The sequence below is a fragment of the Misgurnus anguillicaudatus genome, chromosome 19 (assembly GCF_027580225.2).
Source record: "Misgurnus anguillicaudatus chromosome 19, ASM2758022v2, whole genome shotgun sequence".
Taxonomy (NCBI): Eukaryota; Metazoa; Chordata; class Actinopteri; order Cypriniformes; family Cobitidae; genus Misgurnus; species Misgurnus anguillicaudatus.
The window spans coordinates 51,240,642-51,260,227 of NC_073355.2; the positions used below are offsets into that span (position 1 = coordinate 51,240,642).

At 40.3% G+C, this 19,586-nt stretch overlaps 1 protein-coding gene across 2 annotated transcripts; it reads right to left on the minus strand.

Annotated features, from left to right (window-relative positions):
- Positions 1-538: 538 nt before the first annotated feature.
- On the minus strand, positions 539-16,904 carry ubn2b (ubinuclein 2b). Of its 2 annotated transcripts, XM_055177802.2 has the most exons (15): positions 16,299-16,902; positions 14,122-14,238; positions 13,898-14,002; positions 13,651-13,782; positions 12,886-12,983; positions 12,299-12,749; positions 11,934-12,004; positions 11,587-11,823; positions 11,151-11,261; positions 10,922-11,065; positions 9,576-9,626; positions 8,262-9,456; positions 6,616-6,811; positions 1,237-1,305; positions 539-1,123 (listed from the first exon to the last, which is right to left on the minus strand). In XM_055177802.2, the coding sequence occupies exons 1-15, from the start codon at positions 16,572-16,574 to the stop codon at positions 1,077-1,079; spliced, it is 3,300 nt and encodes a 1,099-aa protein (XP_055033777.2). In that variant the 5' UTR covers positions 16,575-16,902; the 3' UTR covers positions 539-1,076. The 2 variants fall into 2 exon arrangements, with proteins under 2 accessions (XP_055033777.2, XP_055033784.2); XM_055177809.2 differs by lacking the exon at positions 1,237-1,305 and having other exon boundaries at positions 16,299-16,904.
- Between the last annotated feature and the right edge of the window lie 2,682 nt (positions 16,905-19,586).

The window sequence follows — 19,586 nt, forward strand, 5'->3', positions numbered from 1 at the left end:
GCTTAGGTCACTGTCATTGTTTGGACTGATTTTCCAGGGGAGATATCAGTGTTCATCTCCTTGTTGTCATCTTCATCAGAAAGTGCCAGCGTTTCTATATGTTCAAAGTCCTTGATGAAGTCTTTGAGAGCAGACTCTGATCCTTGGACCATGACAGTGCCATTTTGAAATCAAGTGTTAAATATCTTGTTTCGTCATTTTTTTCAGCATATTCAAATGATAAGATCTGACTGCCTTTACAGATGCCTCTTTTTTGGTAAAGGTGAAATTTTGACAGACGGCAGTGTGCCATAAGGCAGAGTCCTGCAACGGGTTGGGTACCCGCAGATACCCGCATAAAACTGTCTAAAACAGATGAAGGGGATAGATAACTAAAAATGGATTTTAGTAGGGTAACAACATGCAACTCGAAAGAGCTGCTGTAACAAAGTGTAAAAATATCTTGAATCATTTCCTATAGGGTTGTGTTTTTAGCACCTTAGTCTTTTTGACTTTCGTGTTTTTGCGTCACTTAACCAAAATAAAGACAATTTGGCACTTAAGGCTTTTGAATTTTTATTTTACTCGCTTTCTAAAGCTCAAGTAAACAAATCCTGAAATTCAAGTATATTACAGTTCCCACTTCCCCTTTTATTTGGTTTACAGTTTGTTTTTATTTTAAAGGGGCATTTAATTCATTAACAGCACCAGAGACACTGACCAACTCCTGAGAGAGGGAGGAAATCAATCACTCGCTGCTTATTTAATCTATCAAAACCTAAAAAAATAAAAATAAAACTAACATTTACATATACTGCAGCTAGTAGACACGCAAACACATGCGCACACACACACACACACACACACACCTCCCTATCCACAGTGTTTAAGGTCTGTCTGTGTAAACATTAATACATATGTACAAATGAAAAATCATCATTTATCTAATAACATTATTGGTTTTTAACAACATTATTCAGATGTTTAAAAAACAGTTCTGCCTTATTGGATGGCTGGCAGATCATGCATAAGTGGGCGGAGTCAGTCCTGAATCAGCCAACAGTCAAGAGTTCATCTCATTCTGAAGCTCCATGATGTCATAATGACTTCTTCTTCAAATCTCCACCCTGGGTTTGATTGACATCTGCACACAGAAAGAAGCATCATTACAAAAGCGAAGCAATTGATCCTCCGAGAAGATGAAGAAAGCAGCAAACAGACGCATGCAGCCAGCAGATGACACCGGTCAGCGTTTACCTGAGAAAGCCAGCTGTAAGTGTGGAGGAAGAGCGCTCTGAGACCCAGACATGAGACCCTTTAACAAATCTGAGGAGAGACAGGACAGAGAGACAGACACATATGCACATGAGACAGGATGGAGAGAGAATGATTGAACATTTTTAACAAATGAAAAGAGTGGAACGAGAGCGTGACGATGAGGAATGAGCAAAACCACAACCTGAAATGGAATCTTGAGTCTTATATAAAGCTTATATCATCAAGATTCTGTCTCAATAGGTACGTTTACATGCAACAAAAAAATCTGTTTGTGATCGTATTGATGGCTCAATCAGATGCACATTTCGATCGTATTAAAGGGGTGGTGTAGTCCCATCTATGATCCAACTCATCAGGAAAAAAGTATGCATGTAAACATGTGATTCGTAGTATTTTCTCAATCGGATGCAAATATACCATGTGCACAGGCGCAGAAGAATTGTGCTTAAGTTCATGTCTTAAATTTACCTCTTATTTATGCATCACATGATTCTCATCACAGAAACACGCAATAGCAAGGCAATGGCAACACGCATTATTGAGGTAATGGGGTCAAGCGCTGTACATTCTGCAGCGTTTATGTCTTTCGTAATATTACAAAGCAATAAAATAGCATTGTGCCTTTTGAAAAGTGTTTTTTGAAAAATTTTGCCTATATCTGAAAACTTTCTCCAACTCAACTTTTATCCAGAGATAAAGGGTCAATTTGACAAGAAATGCTGTGCGCTGCTGGGTGGGTTTGCAAAGTCCTCTGCTTTTTTGCAGACTTCATATTTGGTTTGAAAGGATTTCGTTCATTAGTTATTGGCATTTCCGCTGTGAATAGTCATCGGGATGCTTTTGGGCTAGTGTTGAATGTCCATTGGGCTGGTTTTGATACGCGAATTTAGCAACCCTGGTTGTGCACATGCGCAAACATTTGTTTCAGTTTATATAGAATGTACATGTAAACAAACATTTTTGTTTGCAATGTTTAGGGTACATGTGTCAATCCGACTGACTCTAATCCGGTTACAGGTTACGACAGTAGAGTGTACAATTTTGTGCATGTAAACATAGCCAGTGAAAACACATAAATACAGATCTCAGATTTTGAAACTGAAAGTAAATCTAAATAAACTACGCAATTTGACTAATTAAGGTAATACTAAAGGGTTGACAACAGAAAGAAAAACATGAAAGGCATGAAAAACAGAATATGAGCAACAAAATGAATCTGATGAAGAGCAAAAACACCACAGCAGTAACAAGCAGAAGATCCCAGCTAAAAAGACATATACATTAAAATCTATTTAAAAGATTCAACTATTAAAAAATCTGTTCGGTGTTGTTTTGTAGTAAAAATATACTAGTCAACGTTTGAAGTGGATCACAAAAGTTTATCAAAGTTGTCCTATGACAAGAATGGGTACACATTTTGGTTTTAGGACAATTTTTATGAAAAGTTTTGATCCACTTCAAATGTTGACTAGTGTAGTTTAAAAAGCTCACCTCTTCTTTATTACTTAATCCTATTCTAGTTAGTTTCTACATGTTTATTAAAATGTTGTGCTGCAATCAGCACAATTTTTTTTTAATGTTTTGCTCTTGCTGGGAACACGCAACATAAACACACAAAACACATCTACATACAACACCAACCCTCAGCTCCTCCAACCTCAGATGAACCCTTAAATCTAATGCGGTTTTCACATAGGTCGCAGTGTGTGCTGTACGCTCGCCGCTGGGTTCAGCACAGCCAAGCGATTTGCGCTCTGCTGGCCAGACCAAAGTACGCAGGGTTTTCAATAAATTAATACGGTGTTTATATCTGGGTTAAATAGTGGATGAGGAATGCAGAGGCTTACTTTGCCTGTCTCTATTTCACGTAACTTTAAGCTGCCTAGCTACAATAAGCTACCTGACTTAAAACTAGGGCTGTGCAAAAAATCGTCTGCGATTCTTATGCGCGTTTCATCAGTAAAGCCGGTTCCGTGATCAGAAGTAAATCGCCATCAGCTGCCCTCAGATAGAGCGGCATTTACTATACAGAGCCGTAGTTTACAGAGAAGTTCAAAAGCGGGTTAAAAATCTAGGAAAATTGACTCAGAAAATCTACGCAATTTTGCCTAGCTTCTTGGTGAACTACGGCTCTGTATAGTAAATGTCGCTCCATCTGAAAGCAGCTGATGGCGATTTAATACTTATCACCGAACCGGCTTTACTGATGAAACGTGCATGAGAATCGCAGGCGATTTTTTGCACAGCCCTACTTAAAACACACCTGACATGCCAACTTGAATTGCTACATGTTTCCATGACACGACTTTCCTTCCGATGTCTCTGTAGGAGCATAAACTTGTATTATAAAGCTCCGGGAATACCGAGTATAAGCTTTTGTCCATTTTGTTTTGGCGCTTGATTGGATGCCCGTTTCTATTGGCCGCGCAAGTAATTGTCACAGAGCGCACCGCAAAAGTTAAACAATTTTGAATTTTGACCGCGGCGTGAGCACAAGCTGTGCCACGCTGCGCTCACGCTCTGCTCGACGCAAAAAACAGCCCTCGCGCGGCGCAAGCCATTAAAATTAATGGGTTTTAGAACGCAGCACCGACCGCGTCTTATGTGAAGGCCGCATGACAATGCTCATGGCATGAATGTGTTACATGACTAGAAGTGATATAAAGGTTTGGGCATTTTAAGCAGACTAAACGCCTGTTCACACCAATGATACCGATAACAAAAGTAAAAAAAACATCTCAATTTAGGATAATAGCAGGGCCCATTTTACTGGCCAAGGCGGTACACGTTAACCAGTGTTGAAAAGTGATGTGTTAGCATTTGAGCTATGGTCATTAGGCAAAATGTAATTTGCAATGCGTTAGTTTTGTTTCACAAATCTGGCAACCCTGCCACAACGGTCCATAAACACTTGAGAGCGAGCTGACTGTGTCGGCAATCGTATTTATACGCATGTTTGAGCCAATGCAGTGTTTCCTCTAGGATTTTTTTCAGCTGTGGCGGCAGGGGGCACCCATGATGATTATAAATGTACATATTTTTTTTAATGTAGAATATAGGCTACAGTAAACTAACATGTTTTTTTTTTATCATTTTCATGCTGTCATTTACTTTTCCTTATATTTATAGCATATTGCTTTTCTATGTTTAATCTAAACTGTATTTTCTTAAAAAATACGTAAGTTTTATATTTTATAGCTTCATACGGATCTTTCATTGTAGTTTTAATGTAGTGTGCAAGTTCGTGCTCATGTTTAGCGTTACAGAGCTGTTGCAAAGTCACGCACAGTCCTGTTTGATAATCCGCACCGCTGTGATTTGACAGAACACCTGACCAGCTATCCGACATCAGCAGCAATTTATTCCAGCATTCCACACTCGGTCTGTTTGACATAAAGAGCCCGACCCGGTCACACCGCCAATTGCGCAGCTAAATATAAACCTTTAACGTTCTTCAGACAGAGCTTAAACACAAATAAGCCATTTAAAAACTGCTACCTAACGGAATCGAGTCGAATTTTGGTCTTGGATGTTAGACCTGCAGTTTAGCCTACTCTTTATTGAGTCCCGATCTGCATCTACAACGCAAATGACACTTTAATATTATTACACCCGTAACATCAAATATTATGCGGTTCACCCGCGGGTACCCCGATCCTGCTGTCTGAAAAGAGATGAAACCGTCTCACCGTCTGCCTCAAGTTTTTATTACCAACGTCCGTCTCTTCCACTGGGATAATGTAAGTTTCCTTCCAAACAGATTTGACTATTAATGTCTTGCAGTCCCATATAAGTAGTATTCAGTGTTTAGCCTTTTGTTTTTGGACAAACATCTTATCATTTAATGTGAAACTTTGTGAGGGTCGATCTAAAGCACAGAAGATTGACTGACAGCTGAGCGGTCAGCAGCGCGCTGCGTTTATAGTCTATATTCTGAATAACTAATGGCCTGATAAGTTGATAATATGAGTACAGTGATTACAAATGAATGTCCAAAAAAACTTGTAATATGTTAAATCGAAAGTTTAATCATGTATTTTCTCGCAGCCCAGCGCTGCGTCCGTGTATATGCGCATGTGAAAAGCATACGCGTGATGACCTTGCAACTTAAATTACCCTTAATTTATTGCCATACAGATAAAAGTAAAATAACATTCGGCACTAAACATTTTTTTTTATTTGTGTAAACTCACAATAAGGAGAAAACCTTGTGCTTATTTAAAATCATTAAAAACACGACGTGCTTTCTGCTGCTTTGGTTTAACAGCGCGTCACAAAAAAAAGAACAGCAACTCAAATACTTTTTTATTCGTTTTGTCAATCTGATAATTATAACATATTTCGTGTAGGCTTATTTATTTTATTATTATTTCTCAAAATAGAGACGTAGCCTAATCATCATCTGTTGATTTAAATCTTTTTGTGCATGAAACTAAACCCATGGGGGAAATGATGATATTTAAGGAGATTTATTTATTATAAATGAGTGAACAACGCGAATCCAGAAAGGAATTTATTTCTTTAAAACAGCCAGTCTGGCAGGGGACATTTCGGTAACTTTATTTATTTTGCGAGCTGCCGCCGTGGGTTTTGTCTAGAAGGGATACAGAAAATGCCGAAAAGTTTAGGATTCGATTTGGAGGTAGGATTTTTAGGATGAAAACAGCGGCTCGGGCTAAATGAGAGACAAATACATTCTACAATCCTGTGAAATTTTGTGTTTAGAGTTGGGTTTGGGTGAAGGATTAGGATAAAACAGTGCTCATCCGGCGAGATTTCGTTTGCTGTATCCCTTCTATCCTCAACCGCAGACGTGGCGGGGATGTTTTAGGCGTGGCGGCCCGCCACGGTTGAATGTATATAGCGGAAACACTGCAATGTTGCGGACCCAAAGATTATAATTGTTAAAAGTAACATGATACACCAAGACATTAAGAGTTAATATTACAGTTTTTTAAACCGTACTAAGTTCACAAAATCTCACCTATAAAAAGGTTAGTACTTTTTTAGAATATAAATCTCTGCATGGTTTATGAATCAAAGACTGTGCAATGTTGTGGTTTTCTGGAAAACAGCGAGTAACGTTTGTAACTGGAACCTTCTAAAATGCCGGACACGTCTACATCTATGAAGCGGTTGAATGGTGTATCCATGTATACCTTTCTATAGTTATATCTATTTTCATAATTATCATTCTTTGGGCAAACAGGTCTAAAGAGTGAACTGCACAAACTGAATTACATGAGCCAACTGAAATTAAAGAATGCAATTGCTTGAATTAAATCATATAACTTATTTACATGCGAAATGGAAGTTTCATTTCGACAATCAACCCATATATTTTAATATGCGACTCACTCTGAGGCAGGGTAAAACCTGAGCTGCTGGGGTTTGTTGAGCCGCTGGTGGCTGCAGTCGACATCACAGATGAAGGAAGATTCAGCAGGCTTGGAAACTGGAATGGGAGAGAGACTGGAACCAAACCTCCTAACATCCCAAAACCCAAAGGCAAAGACTGAGTGGCTGAACCCAACAGAGCACTGGAGGATGACACCTGCAGATTGACAAAAGACATTCATCATCAAAACCAGGGTTCCCACACTTTAGTTATCTTTCTTCTAAAGTTCAAGGACCTTTCAAGGACTTTCCAGGTGCAATACCCTCAAATTCAAGGACTAAAAGTGGGGAAACATTTCAAGTGAGAGCAAGGTTACATCATCATACCTTTAAAGATACATTGTTACAGTTCCCATTTGAGGGAACTCGCGCTGCGTCACTGCGGTGACACTTTGGGACGCCTCCAGGGGTAAGTGTGTCTGAATGTGAATATCAAATTCAACCAATGGTGAGGCCCAACGACAAAAGACAGGGCGACGCGGGAGCCAGGAAGCACACTACCATCTGAAACACTGCCAAAGACGGCGTCACAGGGACGCAGGAAGCACGGCAAGGGAGACGCAGCGTCTCGTTCCCTTTTCAGGGAACAACAGTTACATACACAACTCGAGGCGTTTTGATGCGTCAAACACAACTATGCAAAAAAACATTTTGGTATGAATCAACATTCGAATACAGAAGATATAAAGCTAACAGTTTAGCATGTGTGCTAAAAAAGTCTAGAATTTTTATGATATTATCCTACACTACACAGGGATTTTTCCAGAAAACTAATTGCATAAAATAGATTCAAGCACTTTCAATGACCTGTATCTATGTATGTATATTTTCAAAAACTTCCAATGGCCTTGAATTTTTTCCCCCAGATTCACAAACTTTCAAAGATTTCAAGGACCCGTGTGAACCCTGCAAAACACTCAATACAACAAGCATGCATAATTAAAATAATAAAAAATTAATTACAGCAAGAAATATGGCACTTCATAGCTTTGAGGTATTTGTCAGGGTCAAGCAGCATTGCATTGTGTATTGCATTAAAAAAAACTTCACTGAATCATTTTGTTTACCAAAATCGTTAGCAACATTTGTCATCACTGTTGATGTGAACTGGCCTTATGGTTTATACCAGTCACAAATAAAGCATTAAGCGCAAGTTATTTACATGTTAAGCAAATTCAAAACTGCGATAGACATTCGGCATCGCGATTTGCGCAAATGAGGCGAGGCGAACTGAGAGATTTGGCACTTAACGCGAATCGTGCATGATTCACACAAGTAAAAACAAATCGGAATTTTGCCCGATATTCTCGGTGCGTTAACCAATCAGGAGCTTGCTCTAATCGCGCAGTGATTACGATGTAGTGAGTGGAGGCAGAAATATGAAACAACAATGGAGGACAAAATCATCATCACTGTATGTGGACACCCGGAGCTGTACGATCAATATGTATTACTCTTGTGAAAATTTTACACACAAATGAAGCGAGTTAACTTAAAATGTTCAAGCGTCCAATTACGCAAGAATAGCACGATTTATTAGCTTCATTTGAGTCTAGAATGAATACACGGTTAGAGTGGACAACATTTAAATGTGAACTAATGCAAACCTGTGAGAGCTGCGAAGCTGCCGCGGTGGAAACCGATGTGATTGTCTTCACCCCCTGATTAGCACCACCCACTTGTCTGTGCCGCTGACTGTGATTGGCTGTCCCTGCCACTGGCGACGCACTGGTCACCGATTGCTTAGTAACAGATGAGGTTGTTGTGGTGAGGCTGGAGATGTTGTTGCCCTGAGATATGTTCTTCTGCCCCACAGGGGAGCTATAAGCAACGCCAGGAAACCCCGCCCGAAAACCTGGGCTCTTAGACGTGTGCTGGTGCATGCTGGGTAACGTGAGTGGTCTGGTGGTAGGAGATGGGGTAGGTGTGAGTTTTATGATGTTGGAGTTGGAGTTGTGGGGTGATTTTGTGATGGTGGCCTGCATGGGTGTGATGAACCCAGGTTGGTGCTGTGTGGGTTTGGGCTGAGAAGGTGACGGCAGGTTTTTGGCTTGCGACGTCGAGGTCAGGTGAAACGGCTGCACGGTTTTAACGTTTATGTGCGAAGGCGATGAAGTGGTTGGAAGCGTCCGTGGCGACGGGCTAACAGTATCTGCACAGCTTACACGACTGACGCTGGAATTATTGCTGGTTTTGATGAGAACTGTGGGCATGCTAACCACCGTTTTTCCACCCATAATTTTTTGAGGGGCATGAAGAGGCGATGCTGTCGGAGGTGGCCGTGGTTTTGGAGGAGTAGGTGCACCTGGCACACCAACCTTACTGCTCGTGGTCACGGGTGGTCGCTGAGCAGGAATGACTGAATGTCTTTGTGTCTGTGATAAAACGCTCACGCCTTTAACGGCATCAGCACGGACGGACGGAGAAGCGATGATGTTCGGATGGGGCGGGGAGGTGGAGCTCTTCTTGGGCAGATGTGGAGTCGCGTGCTGTGACGCCGAAGGGTTCGGTTTGGGTCCGCCAGAAGACGGCGGGCTGTCGGACTGAACCAGACCTTTAGCGGCATTGCTAAGCAATGCCAGAGCGTGGGAGATGGAGTCCAGCGATGGAGGGGTCAAATCCTCGTCCAGAGAATCAGACAGACAGATGGGCTCAGGAGGGGACAGGGGTCGCTGGACCACAGGGGCAGATACCGAAGAAGGAGGCGTGGCTTCCACAGAGATGGCTGATCGCTGGAGCACACCACTGGTGTCCTGAGGTTTGGGTTTCACTTTTGCAGGAGGTAATATCCGTTTCTTCACACTGAGGATTCAGATAAAAGAAAAACTTAATGAGCTCACACTGAATAAACATCATGCTTGTGAAAACGATGATGAAAATTCATTGTGATCACTCGTAAGAAGCAAAAAGGAGAAACTCACATGTTGCCCGTGAGATATTCGTGAGCCATACGACTCTCTTTAATCAACATCCTTAAAAGAGAAAGAGAGAGAGTGTCAGTAAGATGATATTATATTCAGATATCGGAGGTCAACATTTTTATGAAAAGATCTGAATTACCTTTCTGTATGAAATGCGTTACATAAATAAAATAGATTGATTGAATTTCTCCCCAAATAACTTTTACCTAATTTTCTGCAGTTGGGTAATATGGTAACGGCGCATTCACACGGGGCATCAGCGTTAACGCTTAACGGAAGGATTGTCTGAAGCGTGGCCAACAGCCAATCACAGTGGCCGCTACACATGCTCCGTTCTTCCATAAACGTAATTGGCTGGCTCTGTCTAGGTAATTTGCATAAGGCGATCTGATTGGCTGACGCACGCGTTGCCGCTTGAAAAGTTGAGAAATGTTCAACTTCTGCTGCGAGCAACGGCACTGACGCAACGCTGACGGATCCACAATTCAGTTCGGCAACGCATGACGTCACCCATTAAAAGTGAATGGGAAGCATTAACGCTGACGCCCCTTGTGAATGCGCCGTAACAGGGTTTCCTGCAGAAAATGTGTTAGTTAAGGTGGTAGGGTTGGGCCGGTGGGTGTAGCAATCAAAGGGGCTAGCGTCATGATGAAAATATTTTTATTAAAAACACTCAAATAAAACTTAATTTTGAAGAAACTATGACAGAAAATGAACACAGACTAGGTTATTAATGAACTGAATGTTTTTAACAGATACCTCTAACGGGAATAGCTGCGTGATGAAGTGAAACTAAAGAGTTAATAAACACAAACTAAAGCAGATGTTGTAGAACGTCTGGTGAATGATGATAAATGGCGCAAAAATGGTAAAAACTGATTATTCCCCACTATTAATTACATTATCTTATAGGAGTTTAACTACTGTAGCATGTAAATAATGCACATAAATAAAGTGAGCAAGAGCGCTCAACAATTATATCTAATCAACAGGCATGTGAAACCTAGCTAGCAGGTTGCTCAAACAACAAAATCACCAGCTAACTTACTTTTTTATTTGGACAACTTAGTTAATGCGGTAGGGTTTCCCAGCTTAGGCGGGCCGCCCGAACTGCAAAGTGCTGCGGGAAACCCTGTGGTAATCTTAGGGGACAACACTAGTAAATGCTCATTCAAGGTTGCATATCTCAGATTGAGCGATGGACCTTTAATATAATAGCTAGTGGTGTATTTAGGCACTCATTTCTTATGGTTTTTATGATATCAAAACAGCTAAATCGAGGCCAACACAAAACCAAATAGAGAAATCAGAGCCTGCATCTCTGAATGTCTCCGAGTGATACACACCTGGCCTGCATCCATCCTTTAGGCCAGAGCGGTTTGACCTCCGTCTCCATAAAGCCCTTCAGATAATCTTCAGGTGAGATTGAACTCTGCCCCTCCAGCTCATAACAGCCCAACTTTACCCGCACCAGGTTACACAGCAGAGTCCTACACACAAACACACATTTAACTCCTATCAAGCTTCAAACAACACTTCACTGTATTTGTTTTAAATCACTTGTCTGAGTTTTACCTGAGTTTGTCGTCCCACACAAATTTTTTCCTGGGTCCCATCACTCTTCTTCCTGGCTTCTCTTCATCCTCATCCTCCGAGCCGTTTTTCTCAACGTCTTCAGATTGTTGCCTGTAGACACACAAACACAATTTTAACACATCTCACACAGCATTTCTCTCTTGCATATTTTGGGGTGCTATTGGTCTAGACCAGGGATGCAGGACTCCGGCCCTCCAGGACCGAAGTTGCCTATACCTGGTCTAGACTTGTATCTGTTTGTCGATGTGATTCTTATAAGAGCTGATTTTCCGCCAGTGTTTTGTACTTGATTCTGACACTGGTACACATGATGTTTTGTACATTGACAACACAAACGCAAGTAAGGAGACCTGTAGATATCACTTGACATTTTAAACTAAACCTCAGTTTAACTATTAAAGGCTCTAGGTCTTACTTAGCAACTTTGGCCATACAGTCCATGTTGTAGCGTGCAATCTGCTCCGGCATGGCGGTGCACACGGCCAGTTTGAGGTTGAGCAGCGGCGTCCGCAGTCTGTCGTCCTGAATATTTAGACTCAACTTCTTCAAACGTTTAAGCAGAGCTTCTTTATTACAGGGAACAAATGCTTCCAGATGAGAGTAGACCGTCGAACGCACCGTTGCAGGCTGTTCCTGCACTTGCAACTCAATACTACACACGAAAAGAGAAAGAGAGAGAGTATATGAGGGTGAGAGACACTGGCTGTGTATCAGAGAATGATTGACGCTGAAAATGAAAGTGAGGGAGAAACAAACACTCACTCCAGCAGTATGTTGTTCATGTCTAGCGTGAAGAACTTCTTTCTGCCTTCAACGTCAAACTGACGAGACGCCTGACAGAACAAATCACTTTACTGTGAACACTCATTATAGGACTTGCTTCACATTTTACTTAGCTTCAGCAGAATTTTATTTTTCTGGTCCATCACAACCAATGGTTATATTAAGACAACTTTAATAGAGATGCACCTATCGACCCGCCACTGGAATCGTAATTGGCCGATTTTAGGCATGATCAGCGGGACTGGTAACCCGTCGGTCTTAACTTTACAAGACTTGACATGGCATGAATGAGGACGTCCAAAAAACGTGTTATTTAAGACATTGACCGTCTAACATATACTCACCGCCCGCAGATCTTCAATACGTTTGAGGAGAGGAGGAGGAAGACCATTAGGGAGAGGAGGTGGGGTCATCAGACCCGTCTTTTGTACTCTCGCCACCGCTACAGTTTTCTGTGCACCGTTCTCGCTCTGTCCGGGACTAGATGGTTGAGGCGAATCCAGGAGCCCAAAGTCCAGATCGCTCATTAACTCCTGGATCATGTCATTCTCTGTGGCCCCGCCCAGCAGCGACATCACAGCAGGGTCAGAGGTCAGGTCAGTCACGGACAGATCGGCGCCCGTGCTGATGGTGGTGTTGGTCTGAGCGCGTGCAACCTTTACGGCACCAACCGAGCTCTTCTTCCTAATCTCCTCTTTCTCCCGTGTGAAGCGACGGAGCATGGCGGCTAGAGACAGAGAATCCTTCATCAGCTTCTTCCTCTTCTTCTTCTCCGGTCGGTTCAGAGCAGACACTCTATCAGAAGAAATAAAAACTCTTTATTATGTTGCGCACAAATACAGATGCTGATACATGAAGAAAAATATCAATGCGCTACTGTGAAAAGATTAACTAGAAGTATGTCAGCAATGTGACACGAGCTTAAACTCACCCTGGCTTAGGTACTTTGAACTTTCTGGGTTTCTTCTCCTCCAGACCTCCATCCTGCTTCTTTTTCCTTCGTTTTATCACTCGTTCCTCTCCGTCTTTCTGTAAATCAGTGTCAGGACCATAACTTCCATCAATTTCACGCTCAGATATCAGAAAACCGATCATATAAACATCAAACCAGCCATTAATGGGCATATATAATGCAAAATACAATAAATAAAAAAACCACCCTTTCCTTCTTTATTTATGCCGTTTTGTATCTCTAGTTAATGTGACATCACAGTGATGAGGCCCCGCCCACGGCCACTGACTGATTGGTTAATTTTACCCCAAAGATTTTCTAATTGTGTTTGTTAACCCTTTGTAGCACTAATGTAGTTAAAGATTAGGGGTGTGAATCGTCGCTAGTCTCATGGTTCGATTCGGTTACAAATATTGTGTCAAAGATTCGATATCGCGACACATCAAGGTGCTTGCATTCTCAATTTTTTATATTACTTCACAGGTAAGTCCATCTTCCTCATACTTTTACTGCTGCGGCTCTTTGTCTCTTTCTTGTCAAAGCCCTGCATTAAAACTCTGCTCCAGACCAGTAGTGCACGTTTAATTGGCACATGTTTAATTGGCACATTTCACTATGAGATGTCGATTGAGCTTATATTACAAATTGTTATATTGTGCATAATATTGGACCTATAAAAAAAAGAGACTGACCTCAGATCATCACTCATTTACACATGTACAGGCTCTCTCATACGAATATCACCTTGATACGGTGCACGTTTTTTCCTCCATCTTCTCCCTCTGATTCAGACGCGGCTCTGAACTGTAGCGTGCCGGTATTGATGTAAAATCCACCCAGTTTAGTGGTCAGAGATGCAGGAACAAGCTCATCATACTGAAAAGATATGAATGAGATATATACACCTCTTACATCTGACCACATACAAACAACAAGGAGAATCAACAGTGAATATTTAAAAATGATAAATTAAATTTTCCCTCAAACTCACAGCTTCTGAGTTGTCAATGAATGGATCGGTTTCATCATAACCATAACCGATGTCAATGAGATCCTGCATCCTGTCTCTCCGTTTCTTCTTTTTCTCGTTGTTTCCCTAAGAACAAACAAACAAACGCATCTCAACATGAGCTTCACCAATAAAACGCCCTAGAGATGACCAGATTTAAGGAACATTCTCCATCCATGTGTTCAGATTAATGTGTAATCTCTTACATATTTGCTCTCAAACTTCCTAGCTAGCGCTTCGACTTCTCGTCTCTCTTTATCTTCATCTGCAAATGGGTCATTTGGGTCCAGAGCAGGCGTGAGTCCTTGAGGAACTTTTCTCACCTAAATGAAACACGTCAGACAAAACCAAACACGCACAGATTCAATGACAAAACCAGATGCAAAAAAAAGGGTTGTTTTTTGTTTGCTTATGTCAACCGAAGTTCATGTAGTGCAAAAGAGGGCTAATGCTGCGTACACACCACACGCAAAGCATCACGTTCCACTACTCGCTTTAGATAACTTGATGCAAATTCTTGTCATGCTAATTTTTTGTTAAAGTTAAATAATTTCAAACGCGTTTAATGGCGCATTTTCGCGGCAAACACGCGGGCCGAGTTTGTGTCTATTCGCATCTTTGCATTGACTTTGTATGTAAGCTACTCACCCAAATCGTTGAATTCACGTTTGGTGTGTGCGCCCCATAACTGTGGGTTCATACGAGGTGCGAGTTCAATGATTTGCGCGAGTAGATTACATACAAAGTCAATGCAAAGACATGATCAGACGCGACTTCGCGTGGGGCGATACGATTGAAACGATATGGACGGCACGTTTGCCGCAAAAACATGCACTATCCGCCTCAAACGCATCTTCACCCAAGTTGAAAATATTCAACTTGAGCGAAAAAAAGTTAAACAAAATTAAATCCCGCGAGTAATCTAGATCGAGTAACGCCATGCCCCGTGTTTTGTGTGTACGTAGCATAAGAGTGTCAATTAGGGATGGGTGACATACCTAAAATTTGACTGATGTCTGTTATATGGCTATGCAAATGAAAAAGGGCTGCACAACAATTAATTGAAACTAATCGTTTGCCGAATAGAAGTTTTTGTTTACATCATGTATGTGTGTGTGTATTCTGTATAATTATTATCTATATATTTAAATAAACACAAAAGCAACTAAAATTTTAAGGAAAGATGTATATATCAAGTACTTCTATAAATTATAGAAATGTATACACACATAAATATTTCTTACACACACATGCATGTATATATATATTTAAAAAATACTTGTGTGTATACATTTCTATATTTATATATAATTTATATATAGTTTACGATGTAAACAAAAACTTTTATTTTGTAAACGACTGGTTGTGATTAACTGTTATGCAGCCTTAAAGGCGTCATAGTATGTAAATCTAACTTTTTCCATGTTTTAGTGCTATAATTGGGTTCCCAGTGCTTCTATCAACCTAGAAAATGTGAAAAAGTACTAATATCTTCCTCTTTATTAGGGCTGGGCAAAAAAAATTATTTTTCGATTAATCGTTTTTTTTAAATGTGGTCGATTCAAAATCGATTCTCAAAACAGAATGGATTTTTTTCTTTCATATTTATTTCTGCAAACATTGAACGTAAGATTAACTTTCATCTAATTACTAGTCTTCTTCACTAGATATCACACTCTTTTTAGCCTTGCGCGATGTTACCAAGAAGCGAGAGGTGAGCCTTTCATTAATTCATTTAGTTCTTAAAATGGCAGTTTCAGGTGCTTCATTGACGTTGATGCTTGAATCGATTATAAAACCGGCCCGAGAACCGGAATCGAAAATTGAATCGAGAATCGAAATTGAATCGATTTGATGGCTTGTGAATCGAAATCTAATCGATCTGGAAGATTTGAATCAATCAGGCCCGAATAGCTAAGTCCAGCTTAAAAAGTGACCAAAACACAGCTAGACCAGCTTGCTACACCAGCAATACCAGCTAAAACCAAGCTGGGAAACCAGCTCAACAGCTTATGCTGGTCTTAGCTGCAAGTGGGGTCTTAAACCACATTTTAAATATATTACAGATCATTGATTTACTTTGTACACGAGTCTTTATGCCTGAATAATGTTTCTGGGACTTTTAATACATCGCACAGCTGCCGTACACATACGAGCATTGACGTTTAATCTATTGTGTCATATTTGTTTTGTTTAGATCTGTCACGTCACATATAAATGGACAAGTGACGCATAAAAACTTGACACTTGGTTACTACTGTTTTTAAAGTTTCTTTTAGAGTATTCTTGCAGGTTAAGCAAAACCACTGAAACCAGGACTCGAACCTAAAGCCTTTTAGTTAGCACCTCAGCTTATGAACTGTTAAGCGTGGCGTGACCGCACCTGCAAGCTGGCTTGGATGAGCTCGGTGAAGTTGAATTCTGCCGATTTATGTTCGTTAGATTCGGATAGATCCAGGTTCAGACGCGTTGTGGGTTTGGTTTCACCGGGATCCGTTGTTGTTTTCCCGGTACCGAACGGCCCAACACCAGTAGTACAGGTACCGGCGTGGTTCGGCTCATTCTCCTCATCCTCTCGTCGGCGTTTCTTGGACTCGGGCGCTGATGTCGTGCTGAACGAGGCGAGAGTGACGAACGGGACTTTTCTCGGGTCGGCCATTGGACTCTTCGGTTCCGCTCGAGAACACACGCGCGTCCACGCGCGAGCTGCTGACTGTTAGCTTAAGCTAAAGTGCACGAGTGCAGTTTTTAGCAAAGAGGTAAATGCCAGCACGAAAATAAAGTCCGTCGTAAATCGGGTTGGATATTTACTCCAAGCATTCGAGTGGAATCACTTAAGTTTATTTGAGTGTAAAAGTAGTTTTTGTTTCACTCTGTGAAATCTCAGCAGCATCTACGGCGGACATTTTCATAGCAGCAAATACAGGATGAGGCGGCTAGGTCACCGAGCATGCGCAATGCGCGCAGAGCAGGACTAGCACCAATCAAAAGTCGCAGAGCCCTCTTGAACCCGCCCAACTTCGAGTACCCCAGTAAAAAAGGGCGGGACCGCTTCCGTGCACGCTGATCGCGGGAGATTTATTAGTGATGGAAGAAACGAAGCTTTTAGAAGCTTCGAATCAAAAAAATGATTCAGTTTTTCGAAGCTTTCGAAACACCACACAGCACACACGCTGGCGACACCTGCTGATCAAAATAGTTTAAAAACAACAAGAGCTGTCCAAATATTTTACACATTTACCAAAATAATAGCAAATCTTTTTTAAAAAAAATATGTTTTTAAGAAAAACAAATAATTGAACTTAATTAACACTTAAACAGGCAAAGTATATCACGAGATACACTTTCTTCATTGTCTTATTTGGGGCATAAAAATATGTTTTTATCAAATCCTTATATCACTTATCATAGCTTCTCGAGTAGTCTCGAGTATGTGGCTAACATGATTTACTTCAAGTTTTTTGATCAGTTGGTCAGCCTGACCTAAATCTAACATGGCCACCGTTGGTGCAGGAAAGTCAGATGTTGTGGTAAGTAAATATATTAATCTTAGTTTTCTTCTGTAAATATAATAATACTGCTAATATTAATTGTGAACATTGTCTTAAGGTGCTGAAGAAGAAAATTTGGTTATATGTTGTTCATATTGTTATTTAGCCCATTTTGAAATAGCCTATCCCTTAGATGCGTTGCCTGATAGGGTATAAAAAGGCATTAACCACAATATTGATTATTTTTGTATTTTGAGTTGAAAAATTAAACAAATGATCGAATTTGCAAGTTAAACTGATATTAGTTAATCTAGGTGACTGCATCTTAGCATTTTTTACTGGATATTTTCATCCTGCAGGTATATTCACAACTAGCTAATTTTTTGGTAGAAGTAATAAGAGTGGATGTGAATTATAGAGCAGATAGGCCTGGCTACCAATTAATTCTTCGGATTCTGAGAAAAGTGATGAAGGTGAAGTTTTTGTGACAGGACAGCAGTGTAATAAAACCAAGAAATTTAGGTACTTTTCCTAATGTCAGCTTCAAATAAAAAATTAAATATTGAAATTTGTCTTTTTTACCTTAATAGAGCAACGTATCCTATGATGTATTTTATTTTAAAAATTCCAATGAATGTCTTTTACATAAGTCCAGATGATCCAAAAAAAAATGACTTGGAATAAATTTTTTCACAATGTTTTACCCTCCTTCCTTGTTAGGTGTTAAGCCAAGGCGGGTGCACAATGTTTGAAATCCAATGTTGACATTTTAAATCACCTTCACAAACACGCCCTACCCTTACAAAAATTAACCATGGTTTAAGTGTGGTAAAAGTGTAGTAACCATGGGTTTTTTTTTGGTGTATTGATTACTATGAGCAAAACCATGGTTTTACTACACTAACCATGGCTTAACTATGTTTTTTTTGAAAACCACAGTTGTCAAAACCATGGTTATTTTGTGGTTACCATGCTTTTACTACAGTAACCATGTTTTTTTAAGTGTAGTAAAACCATAGTTAATTTTTGTAAGGGTACCCCAATACAATCTGGACCTTTTTTTGATAGACTCGTCCCACACATACGCAACCCAGGGCTGGGTTCAGCCCGAACAAAAAGTTGCACAACGTTTATTAAACAGAAACAGTGATGTGTTGAACACCCTGTTGTGATGACGCAAGAGTTGCAACTACGGTAGCTGAGAAGCATCCTTGTGTTCTTTTTTAAACGTTTCCAGAGCCTGATTAAATCAATATAAATACGTGCTTGATACTGTAAAATACGCTTGATATTACAGTCACTGCCCTTGCCGTCCAGAATAAAGGAAAACATCCCAACTTGAACCCATTGTGCGAGCTGTCTCTTTAATACCGCGTGGTTATTTACATGTTGCTGCTGATTGAACTGCAGTTCTGACACACGCACCCACCAAACAAGACAAAAACGTATCTCAAACCCTGTTGCACATCGATGCACACCGTTTCAAGAAAACGTGACGTTCAACCCGGAAACCGTAGCAAAACGTTGTGCACCGTTTTGAACTTGAACGTGCCCCAGGCAATGCATCGGTTGGAAGACAAGTCCCTTACTGCTGATTGGCTACAAGTGTGTTTTAGCAGAGTTTTAGCCCAACTAGTCAGTTGCTTTCTTTTTATAAAGTGTTGGTGATGAATAACTTTAAAAGAAATAAAGAAAATCTGGAGTCTATTTCTTTAAAAATAACTGCATTGTTAACATTAACCTTTCACCCTTCAATTACCCGGTATGCACACTGTTCTTGAGAGTAAAAAAGTTTAGCAAAATTAACTAAAATGTTTTTTATAAATTAAAATACTTAGTATTCATAACTTTTCAACCTCTACTTAACACGTATAACAAACATTTTATGAACTTAAATTAACAAAAATAGAATGAAAAAACATAAGTAATGCCAACTACTATAACAATTGTGTCAAAATTAAGTTAATCTAACATAACATTTTAAGTAACTATAGAGCCACGTGATACGCAAATTTTCCTGTCGTAGCCATTTTGTGAAGCACATGCACTGTAAAAAAATCAAACTTCAAAATGTTCTTTCAACAGAGATAATTAAGTAATCTGAACAAAGATTTTTTTAATGAAGGGCGTCAAATCATTACTTTGTGTTCACTGAATGAAATAAGCATAATCATCTTGCT

Excerpts from the sequence above, each read along its gene's own strand:
- ubn2b (XM_055177802.2), bottom strand. The coding sequence starts at position 16,574 with ATGGCCGACCCGAGAAAAGTCCCGTTCGTCACTCTCGCCTCGTTCAGC. Across the intron at positions 9,457-9,575 it reads GAATATCTCACGGGCAACAT|TGTGAAGAAACGGATATTAC; the intron begins GTGAGTTTCTCC and ends CTGAATCCTCAG. Across the intron at positions 6,812-8,261 it reads CAGCTTCGCAGCTCTCACAG|GTGTCATCCTCCAGTGCTCT; the intron begins GTTTGCATTAGT and ends GTCAATCTGCAG.